This window comes from Ictidomys tridecemlineatus, chromosome 2 (assembly GCF_052094955.1).
Source record: "Ictidomys tridecemlineatus isolate mIctTri1 chromosome 2, mIctTri1.hap1, whole genome shotgun sequence".
NCBI lineage: Eukaryota > Metazoa > Chordata > Mammalia > Rodentia > Sciuridae > Ictidomys > Ictidomys tridecemlineatus.
In genome coordinates this window covers 131,438,788-131,459,663 of record NC_135478.1, presented here as the reverse complement: position 1 = coordinate 131,459,663, position 20,876 = coordinate 131,438,788, and the positions used below count along the sequence as shown (strand labels likewise).

The window sequence follows — 20,876 nt, the reverse complement described above, 5'->3', positions numbered from 1 at the left end:
TCGGGAGTGTCTCTGCTGTGGCTCTTCTCTCAGTGGCTGCATGGGTGCTGCATGGGTGCTGGGCCCTGTAAAAGGAACAACGCCTGACACTAGTTAGACAGAGGCACGTGGACATGTTGGGAGTCCGTGCACCTGTGGGAGCCTGGAGGCAGGGGGGGCAACTGCACTGGGGGAACTTGGGGACTTCTTTCTCCCCTTTTCCTGAGTGTGTAATTTGGGGTGCCTGGCAGGGAGGGGGCTGTGCTCAGCTTACAAAGAGCACACCTCCCAGGGTTGTCTGCCAATCTGGCTATGCTTCTGTGGCCAGCACTGACCACCTGCGCTTATGAGGGGCGAGCAAGGGGCTGTTTCTCTGAGAGTGAACCTCTACATTAAAAGCCCCTTGCCCTGTCCCAGGGATTTGACGGAACAGACAGCATTGTTCTGGCCCAATGCTGCTGGTCAGAGCTCCAGATGGAGGCCGTGGGGCCTGAGCCCTTCTCCATTCTGTTTACAAATTGGATCCCTTGACCCCATGCCAAAATTGTTGTTACGTGCTATACCTTAAGCCTCGGGGAAAACCTCCAAGAGCCCTGGGTGATGCTGCCTTGTTGGAATCCACCAGCCACCAGCCAGGACCGTCTCTAAGGCTGTACTTACTGCTTATTTTTGCAGCACTTCCATGAAGAGAGGCATGTTTGATACAGCCATCAGGAGCCCGTGCCCTCCATTGTTTTCACTGACAGCTGTGTGGCTGCCATGCAGTCAGCCAGGCTGTGTTGCCGTCCGCGTCGGCCCGTTAGGCCCAACTGCTTGCATCATTTCAGGCTCTGAGGCTTCCACCGACATGTGTCAACAAAGAATAACAACACCGCTTTAAAGAAAATAAGAAATTACTCTATTCAGAGCCAAATATGAGTGATCATGGTCCAGGAAGACACGTTTGAGTTACCCTGAATGATATGTTCTTTCATGAAAGACGTTTCATGGAGCTTACACAATCAAGGAAGGCCATGCATAAATACATTCCATAAATCCATTGGTGGGCAATAGGTAGGTGGGCTTCAGAAAAGGGAGACATTTCTTCCATAGGTTTCAGAAGTTATAGAATTCTTAGATTTAGAGTTGGTGGAGGTGAGAAGACTGTTAAGCCTAAGGGTATTTATTCCAAGAGGTTTATCTAATAGTCACGTGGAGGTTAGGTCATATACAAAGTTATGAGTAAGTGGCTATTTTTCTAAAGGGCCTGAGATAGCCCAATAAATTTGGGTTCTCAACCTGCAACATTCCATCTCTCCACAATCATCATGCTCTCCCCAGCCAAGGTCAAATACTCTGCACGTCTTTATATGGCATATGGCTTCTTCAGAGAACTTCAGGTTTGCCTGCTTTTGTTTGAGGAATGTTGGGGAGTTGTTCTTCCTACTCTTCCTTAACCTTCTGGAGTAGCCAGTAGCAGAGGAGGAGTTGGGAGAGAGGGTGGAGCAGGGGGCTCCTCTGTTACTTTGTACCACTTATTGTACTTCTAGAAGATTCTTTACTCCTGAGAAAAGTTACCTGAATTATCAGAATCACTGGGGCTGATTACTTTGAGAGGGGCTTGTATATGCTAAAAAGTCCTACCCTCCCAACATTAATAAACGAACAGAACAAAGGGGTGTCCTGACCTACGGGACCTGGGTGGAAATAAAAGGTCCAGTGCAAAAATGTTCTTCTTGTCCCATGTGGCTGAATCTCTTTTTAAAATTAAGAGGTATCTATTAAATGACTAGGCCTCTGTCTCATTGTTAAGATTGTAAGGACTTTATTCTGTTTTATTAATCTGAGAACTGGGGCTCAGATTTTTAAACATTTGGGGAAAGGTAATGAGCAAATCACAAGGTGCGGTGGGTGGAGCAGAACCCAGGCAAAGCCCTGCGTCCTCTCCCTTTGTGTCCCGTCCTCCTCGGAGCACAAAGGCTCACTCAGGTGTACTTTACAGAAAACTGAGTTCAATGTTCCAAAGGGATGTGAAGATTCTAGCAGGGCTCTTGCTGTTTCAGAACAGAAATGTCAAAAATGGATTCTTAGAAAGAGAAAAACCTGAGAGACATCTATCAAGAAGAAAGAGAGCTGACACACATGAGTGGTATGAGGGACAAGAAGAGGCCGGCTGCAGACAAAGCAGTGACCCAAAATAGATAATAGAGAGATGCTAAGAATAACCTTTTGCCTGCATATTCGAAAACTTAGACAAAATGGACAAATTCCCAGAAACGTGTCAGTTGCCAAAGATGATCTGAAAAGAAAAAAGAAAGCCTGAAAAATCTTGCAGCCATCAAAAACACTGACTCAGTCCTTTTACAGGGTTACAAAAACGACAGCAGGCCCTTCAGGGAATGATGCAGATGAGTTCTGTTTTTTTTTTTTTCCTGTACCAGGTATTGAACCCAAGGATGCTTGCTTAACCACTGAGCCATCTCCCCCATCCCCTTTTTATGTTTATTTGGACAGGGTCTCACTAAGTTGCTTAGGGCCTCACTAAATTGCTGAGGCTGGCTTTGAATTCACAATCCTCCTGCCTCAGCCCTCCTAAACTGCTGGGATTACAGTTGTGCACTCCCATGCTGGCCTGCCGATGAGTTCTGTACCACTTGGAGGAAGATGTTATTCCAACTGGATCACGCATAGGATAGGAAACTGATTCTCTGAGTTCTGTGGGACCTTGCTTGAGCTGGGGTGGGGGTGGGGTGGGGCGAGAATCTAACAGGAAGCTCAGATGTGCAAGCCTGTTTCCCTTTCCAGTTTTCATTAGTGGCCCCTCTTGGGCTCTGTGCTTCATGTGCCTGAGTGGACTGGGAGGGAGTCCCTTAGCTGCTTGTCCCCTTTTGGTGTTGCTAATGCATTAGGCTCTAGGAGAGAGAGGAGCAGGTGTGCCACTTGGTTGGGGTGACCTGACTCCCTTGTGTAGTTCATCCCACAGTAGCCAGGACACCACACCGTGTTAGTGGAATTGAGACCCAATGGCCCCCAAAAAGTATTGGCTCGGGTTGACCTTAGATCTCCTGATTCCTGGTCAGATGCCTGGAAGGGGAGGTGACTACCTCCATTACGTCTTTTTTGAGCAGTCCCTGCCTGGCATTCTTCCTACCTGAAGTAGTCAGCATGGGTGTGGTGGGGCACCCTCCTCTAGCCTGGATGCTGCACGTTATCTACACACGCAGTGCTGAGTCCTTTGGCGGGACTGTCCAGGGGTCCTCTGACTCCACAGCCCTCCAGTATTCCTTTTCTGCTCTGTGATCAGCCTTGCCACATTGTTTCTGCCACTCATGCTTCAGAATCAGACCTGTAGAAGCCATGGGGATCCAGTGTCACCTCCTTGTTCTTCCATGGTGGGGGCTGTGTGTTTTCAGGAAGAGACTAGAGCTGGTTGACTCCTTGGTCTCTAGGCAAGGGGGTTTGTGGGGACCCCAGCCATCCACCTCCTATGTTGTGGTTCTCATTTGTCTTAGGCCTATGTGGTAATTGGAGGTGGTGGCCAACGTGCTGTTCCTGGGACAGTCCTCTTGGTTCTCCTGTTAATGGCAAAGCCCAGACACAGGAGCCACTAGGATAACATAGAGGCGTGGTGTGGCTGGGAAAGAAGGATCCCTTGAGCCCCAGGGTCTCTATCTTTGGCCTGCAAATAGCCACCTTCTTTCTGTGTATTCCCTGTGTGCACATCCCTTGGATCTCGGTCCAAATCTCTTCACCAGTCAGACTGGATTAAGGCCCACTCCAGTGACCTCATTTTAATTTAATTACTTTCTTAGAGGCCCTGTCTCCAAATACGGTTACAATGGGGGGTTGGGATTCAACCTGTAAATTTGAGGGAGGGAAAAATTCCACCCACAACATGTCCCAAGCCACGTGATACTCTGTCATGTAAAAGTCAACTACATGATCCAAGAATGAGGAGATGCTGGCTCTGAGCCCTGGGTGTGGGTGGAGTGCAGAGTACCTGTTCTTGTCCCTAGATGGCCAGGCACAGAGATAAGGAACAAATCTTGGCTCCTGTGCAGCTGGTGGAGAAGCCACCTTGGCTGAAGACTGGACCCTTTCTGTTGGTTCCCCATCCCTCCTGCTCTAACCTGAGATGTGCTACATGGTGGCAGAAGGAGCAGGAACCCAAGCAGGCTGTCTTCTTGATCCAGATAGGTGGTGATTGTGAGCAGCTCATTGGCCATCCCTGAGCCTGGGACTCACCAGCTTGAGGACAGATCTGCCCCTTCCTCAGGATTTTCTCCTCTCAGCCCAGGGTGCCCGGCAACCTACTTGGGTCCGCTATCCCTATGGATGGAGATGTCCTTTCTCAGTACTCCAAGAACTTTAAAAAGGGTTATTCTTAGTGTTTCTAAGGTCTTTTTGGTTTCCCTTAGTATTGATCTTCTCACCTGGCACAGTGATGGGCAGAGGTCTTGTCATGAATATAGGTGGACCAGGAACAAATTCCATCAGAGGAGGATTCATCCTCTGGTCTCCTTGGCCCAGCTCTCCTGGGGCCTCTCTGTTTGCAGATCTCACACACCCACGGTTGTTGACCTTGGCAGTAAGCTGGGGTGAGGGGCGGGGTGAGGACAGTGGAAGACAGACCGGCTTGGAGCTGGTGTGAGAAGAGAGGGGCCTGACCTCAGCCAGCAGGGCAGGTGGAGGACGGTGGCTGAGGTTGCTTGCCGGACGGGGGACAGAGAAGGGAATACCCAGCTGGTTCCTCCAGCTATGGAGAAGCTTCCAGAAATGACCAGTTCTAAGAATCAAGGAGGCTCTGCCTGGACCAAGGAGAAAAGTCAATCCCAGGTGCAAGTCTATGGTGGGGTACAGGTGGATCTTGGGCAGTGTGGGTAATCAGTACCGCCGCCTTCAGGGAGTTGACTCAGAGAACTCTTGGCAGCCTGGCTGGACAGAAGACTGAGGGTCTGGTGTGTGAGGGCAGGGGAGATGCAGATGGACACTGATGTGCTGCCCCTCCTGATTTGGACAGCCATCCCCTGCCTCCTCCAGGCACCTTCATTCCCGTTTTCCCTATGCATTTGGGTCTGAGTCTCCAGCATTACCTCCCACAAGCACCTGACTGTTCTGAGTTACCTGGGAAGATGGATCTCATCTGTGGGGAATCAGCTGGGCGATGTCACCCTGATGTGGTCTCCAGCCACCACAGGCACTGGTGAGAGATGCAGCAGATCATGCCCTGCCCAGACCTACTGTAAACTTCAGCTCTATCACTGAATCCCAGAAGGGGTGTCTAAAGAGGGTCCCAGGTGCTGGTACACAGACTTCCATAGCAAGCACCTGGCACAGATTCTGGCGGCATATGCCCTCTGTGGAGTGTGCTGTGTAGAGAATTATGATCAGAGGTTTAAGGGGTATGGAAGAGTTTGCCAGAGAGAGGAAGGTGCCATTCAGGCAGCAGACTCGGGAAGGTCGTGTGTTAATTTGGGGGAAAGGATGGCCCAGTGCCTGCCTAGGCATGAGCTCTGCCTTCCTTCAGCATGGAGATGATAGGGATGTGGGTTAAAAGGACAGTTCCACCAAGACCACCTGGGGTCCTCAGGGTGTTCATAGCCCCACCCTGGGGGTCTGGCCATGGGATCTGTGCCTGTCGCAGCTGGAGAGCACAGGAGTGAGAGAGCACAGCTCCTCTGCCACCCCCACAGCCTATGGGGGAAGGGACCCCCGAGCTCAGCTTCCCCTTCCTAAGTGTGGAGGCAGGTTCCTCCAAGGGCCCTGCCTGTTCCTCAGATGCCACTACTAAATCAGAATTCTAAAAATAACACTCAGCTATTTAAATCTCACACTCAATTTGTTATCCTAACAAGGTAAATGGAACGATTTTGAGTTCCCGGTGTGTAAGGAAATTTATTAAGAGAAAGAAAACTTTCATTTAAGTAAGGTGGGACGGATTGCTCCACAGGCCGAGCCATTCTCATTACTCTTTTCAAACCACTGCAGTTGTTATTTATACTTCATTTTCAATTCTATTTTTTTTATGGTTTTGCAGTTCTGGGAATTGAATGCTTTGTTACTTAAACATCTTTGTTGATAGTTGACATGTAAAGTTTAATTGAAAGATCAAAACCAGTTTCAATATTTATAGAATTATTTTTATATTGGATTATTATACAATAATCTTAATCCCATGTGTTTATTTTATTTAATATACATTTGTAGATCTTAATCTTATTAATCATAACCTCACACATTAATCGTCTTTAATAACCTTACACATTAATCTTATTTAACATATATTAAACAATCTTAATATTATTGTATAGAATTATGATTATTAGAAGACAGGAATGGTTGAAATCAATCAAATTGAGAATAAAAAAAAATTCCAAAGGATCAATGAACAAAGAGTTGGTGTTTTGAAAGGCTAAACAGGATTGATAAACCCTTAGCCAAATTAACCAAAAGAAAGAGAAGATTCAAATTAATAAAACAAAAGTTGAAAAAGAAAATATCACCCCAGACACTACTGAAATCCAGAGGATCATCAGAAACTATTTTGAAAATTTATATTTCAACAAACTAGAAAATATTGAAGATACTGACAGATTCCTAGAGAAATATGACCTACCCAAATTGAACCATGAGAAAATAGAAAACTTAAACAGATTAATATCAAGTAATGAAATTGAAGCAGCTATCAGAAGCCTTCCAAAAATAAAAGCCCAAGACTGGATGAATTCTCATCTGAGATCTACCAGACCTTTAAAGAACAACTAATACCAATACTGCTCAAATAACTCCATTCAAAGGAGAGAAAACTGCCAAATTTATTCTATGATGTCAGTATCACCTTGATACTCAGAACAAAGACACATCAAGGAAAGAAAACTTGAGGCTGATATCCTTGATGAAATAGATACAAAAATTCTTAATAAAATATTGGCAAATCATATACACAAACACGTTAAAAAGACAGTGCACAATGGTCAAGTGGGTTTCATCTCAGAGATGCAAGGTTGGTTCAACATATAGAAATCAATAAGTGTAATTCACTGCATATATAGACTTAAGGACAGGAATCACATGATTATCTCCATAGATGTAGAAAAAGCATTTGACAAAGTCCAATTCAACTTATGTTTATTCATGTTTAAAACACTAGAATAACTAGGGATAAAAATAACTTACCTCAACATTGTAAATGCTATATATGACAAACCCAAGGTCAACATCATACTGAATGGAGAAAGGCTGAAAGCATTTTGTTTAAAAACAGGAAAAGGACAAGGATGTCCACTCTCAAACACTTCTATTCAAAATAGTCTTTGAAACTCTAGCCAGAGCAATCAGAAAAGAAAAGGATATTAAAGAGATATAGATAGGAAAAGAAGAGCTTCAATTATCTCTGTTTACTGACGACATGAGTCTACATTTAGAAGACCTCCGAAAAACAAACTTCACCAGAAGATTTCTAGAGCTGATAAACAAATTTAGTGAAGTAGCAGGGTACAAGATCAACATACATCAGTTGCTTTCCTATACTCCACTAATGAATCTGCTGGAAAAGAAATTAGGGAAACTATCCTAAAAAAAAATAGCCTAAAAAAAATACTTGGGAATTAATCTAATAAAAGAGGTGAAGAACCTCTACAATGAAAACTATAGAACACTGAAGAAAGAAATCAGAGAAGTCATTAGAAGATGGAAAGACCTCCCATGTTCTTGGATAGGCAGAATTAATATTATCAAAATGGCTGTACTACCAAAGCATTATATACATTCAATGCATTTCCCATCAAAATGTAAAGATATTCCTCACAGATCTAGAAAAAGCAGTTCTAAAATTCATTTGGAAAAATAAGAGAGCCAGACTATCTTGAGCTTCAAAAGGAGTGATGCTGGAGACATCACAATACTGTGATACAAATTATACTACATAGCTGGGAGTGGTGGCACACTGCTGTAATTTCAGTGGCTTGGGAGACTGAAGCAGGAAGATTACAAGTTCAAAGCCAGCCTCAGCAATTTAGCAAGGCTCTTAGCAACTAAGTGAGAACTTGTCTCTAAATAAAAGTACACAAAAGGGCTGGGTATGTGATTCAGTGGTTAAACACCCCTGGGATCAATCCCTGGTACCACCCTCCAAATATATTACAGAGCTATAATAACAAAAATGGCATGGTACTTGCACCAAAACGGATGTGAAGACCAATTGAATAGGATAGAAGACACAGAGACAAATCCACACAAATATAATTATCTGATAATAGGTATCTCCTATGTATATTCTTGGCATACATAGGAGAAAAGATAGACTTTTTAATAAATGGGCAAACTGGAAATCCATATATAGAAAAATGCAATTGATGCCTATTTCTCCCCTGCATGAAAGTCAACTCAAAGTGGACCAAAGCCCTAGGAATTAGAATCTCTGCAACTGCTAAAATAAAATGTCAGCCCAACACTTCAGTATATTAGGACAGAAACTGGCTTTCTTAACAAGAGTCCTAAAATGTAAGAAGTATAAATTTAAAAAATCAGTAAATGGGCTGGGTGTGGTGGTACATATTCTGTTATCCCAGCAACCTGTGAGGCTGGGGCAGGAGGATCACAAGTTCAAAGCCAGCCTCAGTGATTTAGCAAGGCCTTAAGCAACGTAGTGAGAACTTGTCTCAAAATAAAACATTAAAAAGGGCTGGGAGTGTGGCTCAGTGGTTTCAATCCCTGGTACCAAAACAAACAAAAAGTCAACAAGTGGGATGACATCAAATTAAAAAGCTTTAGCTCAGTAAAAGAAGCAAATAACCTGAAGAGATAATCCACAGAATGGGAAAAGATCTTTGCTACCTGCTCCTCAGCTGGGGCATTAATATCCAGAATATATAAAACACTCAAAAAATTTAATACCAACAAAACAAATAAAACAAACTAATTAATAAATGGGCAAAAGAACTAAACAGACACTTCTTAAAAGAAGAAATACAAATGGCTAACACATATATGAAAAAATGTTCAACATCTCTAGCAATTAGGGAAATGCAAATCAAAACTACATTGAGATTTCATCTCATTCCAGTCAGAGTGGCAGCTATCAAGAACACAGATAACAATAAGTATTGATGAAGATGTGGGGAAAAAGTTACATTCATACATGGTTGGTAGGACTGCAAATTAGTGCAGCCACTCTGGAAAGCTATGTGGAGATTTTTTAAAAAAACTAGTGATGGTACTACCAAACAACTCAACTATCCCACTTCTTGGTATATATTCAGAATATCTAAAATCACCATTCTATACAGCCACTTCAATGTTTATAGCAGCACAATTCACAATAGTCAAGCTATGGAACCAACGTGGGTGCCATCAATAGATGAATGGATAAATAAAATGTGGCATATGTACACAATGAAGTGCTATTCAGCCACAAAGAATAATAATAAAATTATAGCATTTGCAGGTAAATGGATGGTACTGGAGACTATCATGCTAAGCGAAATAAGCCAAACCCCCCAAATCAAATGTTTAATGTTTTCTTTCATATGCAGAAGTTAGTCCAAAATAAAGAGAGACAGAGGGAGAGGGAGGAGAGGAAGAGAAAGAAAGGAAAAAAAATAGATGGGAATTTCATCAAAATAGAAGAAAAGATGTATAGAGTAGACTAGGGTATTGGGAAGGGAAGGAGGGATGGGATAAGGAAAGAATGGTAGAATGACTCTGACCTAACTTTCCTATGTATGAATATACCAGAGTGAATCTCACCATTACATATATCCACAAGATACTATTAAAAAAACAAACCAACCATGAAATAGCAGAAATATCAGTAGATTAGAAGGAAAGGTATGGGGGAAGGAGGAGGGAAAGGAGAGAGAAAGTACTAAGAACTGAATTAGAGCAAATCATATTCCATGATTTAATAAATATGTCAAAAGAATCCTCATGTTATATAATGAAAAATAAAGAAAAAAGAGAAAGATCATCCTAATCCTATGGTGACTTTATATACATGTAATTAAAATCACCATATTAATCTCAATAATATTAACCTTACATGTTAATCTTATTTAACCCATATATTAAGTCATCTTAATATTATTATGTAGAACTGTATAATAATCTAATTTTAGAATATTTTCATTATTTCCCAAAGAAACCTTGTATCCATTAGCTGTCACTCCCCATCATGCCCCTACTGTCCCTCAACCAGACCTAGGCTCCCACAAATCTACTTTCTGTCTCTATGGATTTAACTATCCTGATATTTTATGCAAATGGAAACATATAACATATGGTCTTTTGTGACTATAACTTCCCTTAGCATAATGTGTTCAATGTTCATCCAGATTGTGGTATGCATCAATACTTCATTCATTTTATGGACAAATACTATTCTACTGTATGGATGTCCAATTGTTCTAGCATTTGTTTAAAAACCATCCTTCCTCCATTGAATAACTTGTGGGCCTTTGTCAAAAATTGGACAAATTTGTGTGGATTTCTTTCTTGATTCTAAATTCTGTTCTTTTGTCCAGTGAGTTTATCCCTTCTACTAGTACCATATAGACTCAATTATTGTTTCTTTCTAGTAAGTCTGAAATTGAATACTGACTCCTTCCACCTCATTATTCCTTTTTAAAAATATTTTTAGTTGTAAATGGATATATAGCCTTTACTGTATTCATTTATTTTTATGTGGCTTTGAGGATCAACCTCACACGTGCTAGGCAAGCTCTCTACCACTAAGCTACAACCCCGGCCCCTTCATTATTCTTTTTTCAAAATTATGTTAACTGTGTATAATTTCTTTTCATTTCCATAGCAATTTTTAGAATAATCTTTCCCATGTCCATAAAGTCATTGCTGGGATTTTGATAGGTTTTGTATTAAGCCTGTTTATCAATTTGGAGAAAATTTGCATCTGTACTCTGTTGTCTTCCATGAATACAATATGAACATAGTATGAACATATAACATACTATTATGTTCTCTTTAATCAGTTTTGTAATTTTCAGCATAAAAATTCTATGCATTGTTTTGGATTTCTACCTATATTTCATTTTTGAGCAGTTGTAAATGGTATAGTATTTTTAGTATCAATGTCTGTTCATTTCTAGTATAGAGAAATGCAGCTGGATACAAGTTAATCTTGTATCCTATGACCTTTTGAACTCAATTATTTGTTTTAGACATGTTTTAGTATTATTTTGTCTTTGTAGCATTCTTTTTTTTGCCTATGTAGACATCATATATTTTTTATTTCTTCCTTTTCAATCTATATGCCTTTTCTTACCTTATTGCACTGCCTAACCCTTCCAGTGTGATGTTGAATATGAGTGATGAGGGATGATATCCTTGCCTTGTTCCAAGTAAAAGCCCTGAATGTTCCATCATTAAGTATAATGTTAGCATTTGGGGGATGTTACTTAGGAAGTTCACTATTCCTATTTCCCTGAAAGTTTATCATGGATAGATGTTGTATTTTGTTACATTCTTTTCCAGTATTAATTGCTATGTGTTTTTTATTCTTTATCCTATTGATGTGGTATATAGCATTGATTGATATCTCAATATCGAATTAGCATTGTGTTTTTGTCAGTTTATGCATTGCTGCGACCAAAATACCCAAAAAGAACAACTTAGAAGAGGGGAAATTTATTTGGGACTCATAGTTTTAGAGATTCAGTCCAGTGGGGGCCAATATAAGGCAAGCACATCATGGCAGAAGGCCCAGTTAGGGGAAATTTGCTCAGCTCATGGTAGGATCAAGAAGCGGGTGTGTGTGTGTGGGGGGGGAAGGGGCCACAGGGAAGATGCAACCTTCTAGGGCATGACCCAAGTGGCCTACCTCCTCCAGCCATGTCCCACCTGCCCAACACCCAATTAGTTCATTCATACTGGGATGAACTGGATAGGTTACAGCTCTCACAAGCCAATCACTTTACCTTCGAACATTCCTGCATTAGCCCAGGAGCTTTTGGCATTCTTTAATTAAATGCATTTTGTCAGGGTATATAATTCTTTATTTTTTTGTGTTGGTGAATTGCTGATACCTTGTCAAGTTCTTATAATCAATATTCATTTTTAAAGGGTGTTGGTGTTTTAGATTAGTTTTCTTTGACATCACTCTAGCAGGGGAAGGGGAGCTACAGTCCCTTTATGCCAGGTTGAGGTTGAAGTCCAGGCTCCACACTCAGCTCCCATGACCCCCATGAAAGGAGGGCTTCTCCTTACTGCTGGGTATGAGGGTGATTATCAGTCCCTATGGACCCCACTAACAGCTCTGGGATGGGGGAGGGGGTGCCAGGCCTGTCATTTCCACTTGGTGATAATAAGTGCTCCTCCTCACTCTATGGGGTCAGTGGGGACCAGAGGGCTCTCCTGCTCCTCCCCCTCCAGAGAAGAGGGGGTCCAGAGCTGGTGCCTGAGGGAGTGAAGGTACCTTGCCCCTTTTACAGATTTCAGGTTTCCTTTCTTCTCATGCCTTTGTGGTCAAAAGGCAGGAAGAGAGCCTTCCAGGGAGTGTTGCCTGTGTTGGAAAGTGAGATCCTTCCCCTCCCTGGAGGATTTTAGTGATCTGATGATGGGAAGTGCTATCTATCTGCCCATTTCCTTTTGTTTGATAATCAGCTACCTGTTCTTTGCCCCGGTCTCAAATTTTCCATCATTATAATGAAATAACCTGAGATAACTTCCAAAGGGTTTATTTATTTATTTATTTTATTATTATTTTTATTGGTTATTCAAAACATCATAAAGATTGCAGAATCACATTGGTTACACATCCACTTTTTTACATAATGCCATAATAGTTTGGCCCACGGTTTTGGAGGTTCCAATTCAAGATAAATTGGCTCCATTGCTTTGGGCCTTTGGCGAGGCCACCCATCATGTTTGGGAGCATGTGGCAGGGAAAAATTGCTCACCTCATGGCCAGGAAGCAAAGAGAATGAAGAGGAAGGGACAGGGCTTAACTGTTCCCTTCAAAGATACGTGGGCAGTGACCCAAGGACCTCCAAAGGCCTCCCCTCTCAGAGGTTCCACCACCTCCCAATAGCACCACCAGGACCAAGCCTTTAACATATGGGTCCTTGGGGAATATTCAAGATCCAAACCACAGCACTCCCACATGGTCACCGTCATCTGTCTCCTTGGTCACATCTAGCTGCATGGGAGACAGAAAATTTTGCTAGGTAGCTAAGAACCCTGATGCAAATGAGGCCTTCATTGTGGTGTCAGCAGTAAAGTAGCATGTTGGGACAATAAGCTGATGGCCAGTGGCTGCCATAGCTACTTCTCCTAATACCCTGTGTCAAAATCCAGCCTATGAAATATCCTGTGCCAGGGGCTATGTGCAGGAACTGCTTAGGGCCCTTCTCTTTCCCTCTTGAATGAGAACCTCTTGGCCTAGATACCCTCTTTCCTTGGAGGTTGGTCTCCTCCTATGTCCTTCAGTTCCTCCTGTCTGATTGGTTCAATCCTGTGGCCTGTGGTTTATTGTTGTTCTGTCTTCATTCCCAACTGTTCGGGGCAGTGAGGTGATAGTAAGACCAAGAACCCCTAAGACCTGCCTGCAGGTGTATAGTGAGAGTGTTCTGGGGGCTGCTGGGGAGGTTGTTTTGAGGACATTAACTGTACAAGAAGGCATGGGATGGGTTCTGGGTGAAGGACAGTGCTTTACTTGGGTTTGGGGGTATTTTCGTACTAGGTAGTTGCAGGTGAGAGACAGATGGGAGATCAGTGAGCTGAATGCTGGAGTGGGGGGGTGGTGTGCTGGTGGGAACAATGGCCTTGCAGTGACTGCCAAGGCTGTGTGAGGCTAAGGCCCAGCCTGTGGTTTCTGTGTCCTCTCAGATGTTACCCTTACCTGTCAGGCATGATGGCACTGGGACAGCTTCACTAACTCCCCTGAAACCATTGAGTCAGTAATTGAAGCCAGGCCTCCTGGGATCCCCATGTGGGTCTCTCGGGGTTCTGCCCAGGGCTGCCCGGGTACTGCCTCCCAAACCTGCACCTGGCTTGTTGGCTTGAGGAGCTTCTGATTCTCTCCATAACTCTGGGGCCATTGGAGCAAGTACTGAGCCTGCACTGTGCTTCCTCAGGGACCTTTCCTGCACGGCCTCCGAAGTTTATGCAGCTTCAGTTTACCTACCTGGCTGGTGCTCTGGAGCCTCAGGTCAGTGACTGACACTGCTCCTGGTCCATTAGAGCATGTCCTGAGTGAACACCACCTGGGTTCTCTCCAGCTCAGTATGGCCGGTTGCCGACAGTTGTCCCTTTCTGAGAGCCACATTGGGGGCTGTGTCCCAGAGTCCCCTATCAAGGAAGGGACCTGATAGCCTCTTAGCACTAGACATGCTCCAGCTCCCACTCCCTATGCAAAGGGGCTTTCCTGAGGCTGTTCCGATGCAGGGTGGCTGGAACATTGCATGTCATCTCCCCTTGTGATCTAAGGTGGAGAGTGGTCACGAGTGATTCAGCCTCCTGCAAAGTCCCTTCTGGAGTGTCAGAAACCATCCACGGGAGTTTCCTGGGGCGCAGTAGAGGGTCTGTAGAACAGCTTCTGGGCAGAACCCAGGCAGGTCTTGCTTGGACACACAAATTCAGCTCCATTCAGCCTCTGAGGGGGGTGGGCCTGGCTTCATCCTCCAAACTTTATATGGAAACAGCTCACCTGGAGGCTTCTCCTGTGTGTCCAGCGTGTTTTCCATCATGGGATGACTGTACACGTGTAGTGTCATCTGTGGTGTGGAGCAGAGGGGCAAGGCCTCCTGGCCACTTCCCAGAATCCACCTGGCTTTTGGAGTCTGTGTGCCTGCTTTTCCTGGTTGGTGTCCTGATGGGTCTTGGGCACAAAGGTGTGGGCACTTGTGCTCCTGAAAAAGTCAATTAGGATGGCAGCTGCTCCCAGTCAGGATGTGGGCTTCTACCCTGAAGAATGGGTTGTGGTCTGGGAGCCCTGAGGGCAGCTTCTTTAGCCTGCACTCGAAGGGAGACAGGGAGGGCAGGAATGAGACTCAGGTGGCTGCTGCTGAGGCTCCCCAGAGGGAGGGTGGGCCAGGTACTGGTTCACATGGGCCACAGGTCAGGAGCCTAGGAAGGAGGCTGCAGAGAGATGAGGCAGGGATGGAGCTTTCCCTCCCGCTCTTGTCCTTGTGTCCTTCCTTATCAATGGGATGTTTTTGTTTTATTTATTTATTTATTTTTAAATATTTCTTTTTTAGTTTTTTGGTGGACACAACATCTTTATTTTTATGTGGTGCTGAGGATGGAACCCAGCGCCCCACGCATGCCAGGCGAGCGCGCTACCGCTTGAGCCACATCCCCAGCCCCTATTTATTTTTTTTATGTGGTGCCGAGGATTGAACCCAGAGCCTCACGTGTGCTAGGCAAATGCTGTACCACTAAGCTACAACCCCAGCCCCTAAATTTCACTCTTTTAGTTTCCTCTCCAATGCAGTGTGAGAGGGGACATGAGTGGGCCTGAAGGAAAAGTGGAGACCCTCACACCACAGATCCAGCATGAGATTTGTCAGACACAGGGCTGTGCCCTGTGAGTCAGGGGCCAGTGGGGGCTAAGGTCAGGAAAGGGTCCACGTTCCTGGAGAGAATCAAAGTCCTACTCACACTGGTCCAGATGAGGAAACTGAGGCCTTGGGAATGGCCCTCTTTAGGGTGACACAGCTGTCCTTGAAAAATCCCAACATGGGGGATCTTAGAGGGGATCCCAGCTGTGCTTTCCAACTTGTCTGCAGTTTGAAATCAAAACATCTAGAGAATACCCACACAGCAACGTGGGTATCTGAGGGAACACACTGAGGATCAGCAGTAAACTGACAGATTTGGAGAGACTCAGAAATTCTGGTTACTGAAACAGACAGTGAGAGAGAATCAGTTATGAGCTTGCACATGTGCTGCCTAGACAGGGGAGGAGGGAGGGAAGCCACAGAAAGGAGACAAAGAGGCAAAATGATAAGATTGCTTTGAAAATAGCAGAAGAAGAGAATATTAGACTGAACTTAGCTGACACAGAAGCTGCACATTGTGACAGAAGTGTTCTGCTTTTCTCAGGTTTTCAGTAGAATACTGTGGCAGGAAGCCATTTTGTGAGGGTCTGCCTTAGTTGGCGGTGCTAGAAAAGCTAAACTCCAGTGTCCACTCAGTCCTGGAAGTGGTAGCAATTTTGGCTCCAGAGAATGATTTTGAATTAGACTGAGAGATCAAGGGGAGCCTAGGACTGCTGAGAGCCAATGCCCATCATAGTGAGAGAGGAATCCCGGTTGGAGCAGAGCTGCTGTGGGACCAGAGCAGTGACAGGGTGCACTGAACCCACAACAGAGCTTTCAGGGCTTCCTTGGTGGAGCTGAAGGGTGGGATGTGAACTGTGTTAAGAGTACTAGGTGTGGACTCTGCCCCATGAACATGCAGTGCCCCCACCTGCATGATGGGTTTGGTCTCTGGGCTGTACACATCACCAGACCATCATGTTTGTGCTTCCAGACATATCTCCAGCATCCGGGCCTGACACAGAGGCACTAAGTGGGCCAGCATATGGTCCTGGAAGTGGGAAGAAGTTAAGATTCCATGCCCCATCCTAACACCGAGTCTGTGTATTCAATTACCTCCTCCACACCCATAGTCTTTCAGAAGTCATGCTTCTGTGGGTTGAATATTTGCCATACCCTCAGTCCTTCACAGATTCTTAATCCAGAAGTCCTCAAAGAAAGGCTCTCTACCTTATGTACCCAGGCAAGGAGAAAAATCATAGTTTTGATATGAGTTGTATGGTAATTATTAGTTTTGATTCCTTCATTATTGTGATTGCATACTTTTATATAAAATCATACTTCAAAAAATTCGCTATTTCTATTTAGTCCTTTTTATCTTCTTTCTTATTTTTATACCCTCCTATTTGTCCTTCTTCATCTTGTTTTCTCTTCATTTGTCCCTCCTCCTGCACTACTTTTTGGGGAGCATAGACAAGAAGGATGAACCCTTAGCCGAAATAAGCAAAAGAAAGAGAAGACCCAAATTAATAAAATTAGAGACCAAAACACAAAACAAAACAAAAAAGAAGCTACTACAACAAAAGCCAGTGAAACCCAGAGGAATAACGAAATTGAAGACATAAGATAGGCAGAACTAATATTGTTAATATTAGTTAATATTAGTATTAATATTAGTTAATGTTAATATTTATTAATATTATTTTACTGATAATATTATTATTAATGTTAATATTAGTTAATGTTAATACTACCAAAAGCAATCTACAAATGCAGTGCAATTTCTATCAAAGTGCCAATGATATTCTTTTTCTTATTAGAAAAAAGAATCCTAAAATTCATGTGGAAGATCAAAAGACCCTGGATAGTCAAAGCAATCCTGAGCAAAAAGAGCAATACTGGAGACATCATTATACCTGGACTTCAGATTATACTGCAGAACCATTGTAATAAAAATAGCAGGATACTTGCATAAAAACAGACATGCAGACCAATGGATCAGAATAGAAGACACAAACAAACCCACACTGATAACGTTGTCTGATTCTGGAAAAGGTGACAAGAAGAGGCAGCCTCTATAAGAAGTAGTGCTAGGAAAACTGGACATCCAGTGTTAGAAGAATGAAAATAGATTCCTGCCTCTCACCTTGTAAAAAAATCAACTTAAAATGGATCCAAGACCTAGGAATAAGACCAGAAACTTTGCAAGCATTAGAAGGAAAAATAGGGGCAACACTTCAACATAGGTGCAGGCAAAGATTTACTGGATAGGACCCATATGGCTCAGGAAATAGGAGAAAAAAAATCAATAAATGAGATGGCATCAAATTAAAAAGCTTCCGAACAACAAAGAAAACAATAGACTGAAGAGACAACCTATGAAATGGGAGGGAATCTTTGTCAGCTACTCTTCCAACAAAGGATAGATAACCAGAATATATCAAAGACTAAAAAATTCAATATTCAAAAGTCAATTAACCCAATCATTAAATGGACAAATGAACTGAACAGGCACTTCTCAAAAGAAGTAGTACAGATAGCCAACAATTTTATGAAAAAGATGTTCAATATCTTTAGCAATTAGGGAAATGCAAATCAAAACTACACTGAGATTCCATTTCATTCTAGTCAGAATGACAGTCACCAAGAATACAATTAACAATAAATGCTTGTGAAGATAGGAGGGTAGGGGGAGGATGAGGAACTCGTGCACTGTTGGTGTGAATGTAAATTAGTACAGTTACTGTGGAAATCAATATGGAGGTTTCTCAAAAAGCTAAAATTAGAACTATCATTAGATCCAGCTATACTACTTCTTGCTATTTTTTTTTGAGAGAGAGAGAGAGAGAGAGAGAGAGAGAGAGAGAGAGAGAGAGAGAGAGAATTTTTAATATTTATTAATTTTTTTAGTTTTCGGTGGACACAACATCTTTGTTGGTATGTGGTGCTGAGGATCGAACCCGGGCCGCACGCATGCCAGGCGAGCGTGCTACCGCTTGAGCCACATCCCCAGCCCACTACTTCTTGCTATTTATCCAAAAAGAATTAAAGTCAGCATTCTTTAGGGATACATGCGTACCCATATTTATTGCAGCACAAACTTAAAAACAGATTGGTAGACCAATGGAGCATAATACTGCACATTATCACAGTAGCCAACTTAAGGGCTTAGCCTAGGTGTCCCTTAACGTATGGATGGAAAAAAGAAAACACAATGGGGTTTTAGTCAGCCATAAAGAAGAATGAGATTATGCCATCTGCAGGAAAATGGAGCTGAAGATCACAATTTTGAGTGAAATAAATCAGACTCAGAGAAGAGACTCATGTTTTCTCTCATATGTGAAAGTTAGAGGGAATATCAGGGAAAAGAGGGATTTCATGAAAACAGAAAGGAGACCATTAGGGTAGAGGAAGGGGATCAGGAGGTGGAGAGGGGGGAAGGTATTTGAGCATGAAATTGACCAAATAATGATTTTAAGTATGTTTGAATATATCACAATAAACCCCACAATTCTTTATAGTTAATAATGATTATTACTAAAATTAATACTATTTATTACTGATTTTTACAAAACCCAAACATTTTTTATTTTGGGGGGGGGATTTTTAAAAATGCCTTACCTCCATAGATCAGGGAGAAATAAGGCAAAGGCCAGGAGAAAATACCACTTAACCCCCAAAGCTTTGTCTCTATGTCAGAACAAGGGTTCTGGCCAGTCTCTGCCTTGGGAAGAGTGACTTGTGAAAGGCAATATGAAGGAATCTTTCTGGACTGAATTGGGGCTGTGGAGGCTGCGAAGAGGGTCTGGATAGGGGCTCAGGTCAGAGATGGTTGTCTTTTTGCAGCCATGATCCCACTGCACACTGAAGCTTGGAGAGCCCAGCAGGCCAAGACTCAGTATCTTGGCCCAAGGAGCAGTGTGCAGGGGCTGTGGGCAGGGCTGTGTGTTCAGGAGGCCAGGCCCTGCTCAGCCAGCATTCCTGGAGCCAGTTATTGGCTCAAAGTCCAGTTCTGGTGTGGGACCCACTGAGGCTCTGGGAACTGGGCAGTGTCTGCAGACCTGGATGCTTGTAGGCTAAGCCTGAGGAGGGTCTGTAGCTCCTCATGAAGGACAGCTCTTTAACCCTTCCTTATCCAGGATGGTCTGAGGAAGAACTGGGAGTCCCATGTTGTCTGATGTGAACCTTCTTTCCTGTCTAGGAGCGGCTGCTTATGAGCCTCCTTCCCCGGAATGTTGCCATGGAGATGAAGGAGGACTTCTTGAAGCCCCCTGAGAGGATTTTCCACAAGATTTACATCCAGAGGCATGACAATGTGAGGTAGGGCTGGGCCTGTGGTGTAGAGGTGAAGAGGGAGATGGGCAGGGGTGAGGAAAGGCTGGGGGCGGTGGTGGGATGACAGAGGAGCAGAGGAGATGAGGGAAGCAGCCGGGAGATGGTGGAGGGAGGGAGAGGAGGGGTAGGGAAGGAGATTGGAAAATCATAATAGTTAGGGGAGGAGTGGGGAAGTGTGGTCAGGGAGCCTAGGTAGGCAACTGTCCTGCAGGGAGTCTGCTCCCACGTGGAAGGGGCTGTGGCTTCTTAGATGACGCTAGAGTTCTCTCTCCCATTTCTTACTTCACTACCCTTGAACTTCTTGTGTTGACCAGAGGGTCAGAATTCTGTCCCTAAAATTGGGTCTGAGCAGGGACACTATGGGCTGAGGATTTGCCTATGTCTGAATTGTAGCTGAATATTATTTTAGTTGCTGCCTGGGTCCTGGGACGGCTTATTCTACTTTTCATCTCCTGACCGTTCTTGAAGGTAGGGACTGTCATTCCCATTTTCCAGGTGCAGAAGCTAATCTCTCAGGTGAATCAGCTTGCTGCAGACTCCAAAGTTTGTCTGTATGTTTTTAACATTCTGTAAAAGTATTTATCTTTCTACATTGTACATTCTTTTCAAAAATATTTTTTTTTTTTTTTTTTTTTTTTTGCTGAAGTGTAGCACACTTAGAATAGTGGAATGTCACCTGTTTGGGATGGACACTTTACATAAATGCTACTCAGGTAGGAGATAGTTTTGAGTGGAGCCCAAAACACTTTCCTTTTCAGCTTTTGGTAAGCTGGTTCTTCTTGGTTTTGGGTGTCATTGGCCCTTGAAGACACAAAAAAGTATACTATCTTATGTCAAGAACCATAGGCTGATGCTAAATGGAGTTCTTAAACAGAAATGCAAGAATGCTAAACAGCAACACAGTAGGAATTCCCATTACTCAATTATAGCAATACAGATTTTGTGTTTGTCTCTGCATTTTCCTTTACGGATCAGTTTCATAAAAGACATAGAGTAGATGAATGGGTAACAAACAAAAATGGGTAACAAACAAAAATCAAACAACAACAATAACCACACATAAGCCTAATATTTTAGACAAATTTTCATTGC

At 43.4% G+C, this 20,876-nt stretch overlaps 1 protein-coding gene across 3 annotated transcripts in view; it reads left to right on the top strand.

Annotated features, from left to right (window-relative positions):
* Adcy1 (adenylate cyclase 1) overlaps positions 1–20,876 on the top strand; it is a 167,366-nt gene that overhangs the window by 22,040 nt on the left and 124,450 nt on the right. For all 3 annotated transcript variants that reach the window (XM_078039778.1, XM_021722334.3, XM_005319257.3), the window contains exon 3: positions 19,651–19,769. In XM_078039778.1, coding sequence (XP_077895904.1) covers positions 19,651–19,769 — 119 coding nt within the window. The remainder of the gene's footprint in view (positions 1–19,650; positions 19,770–20,876) is intronic.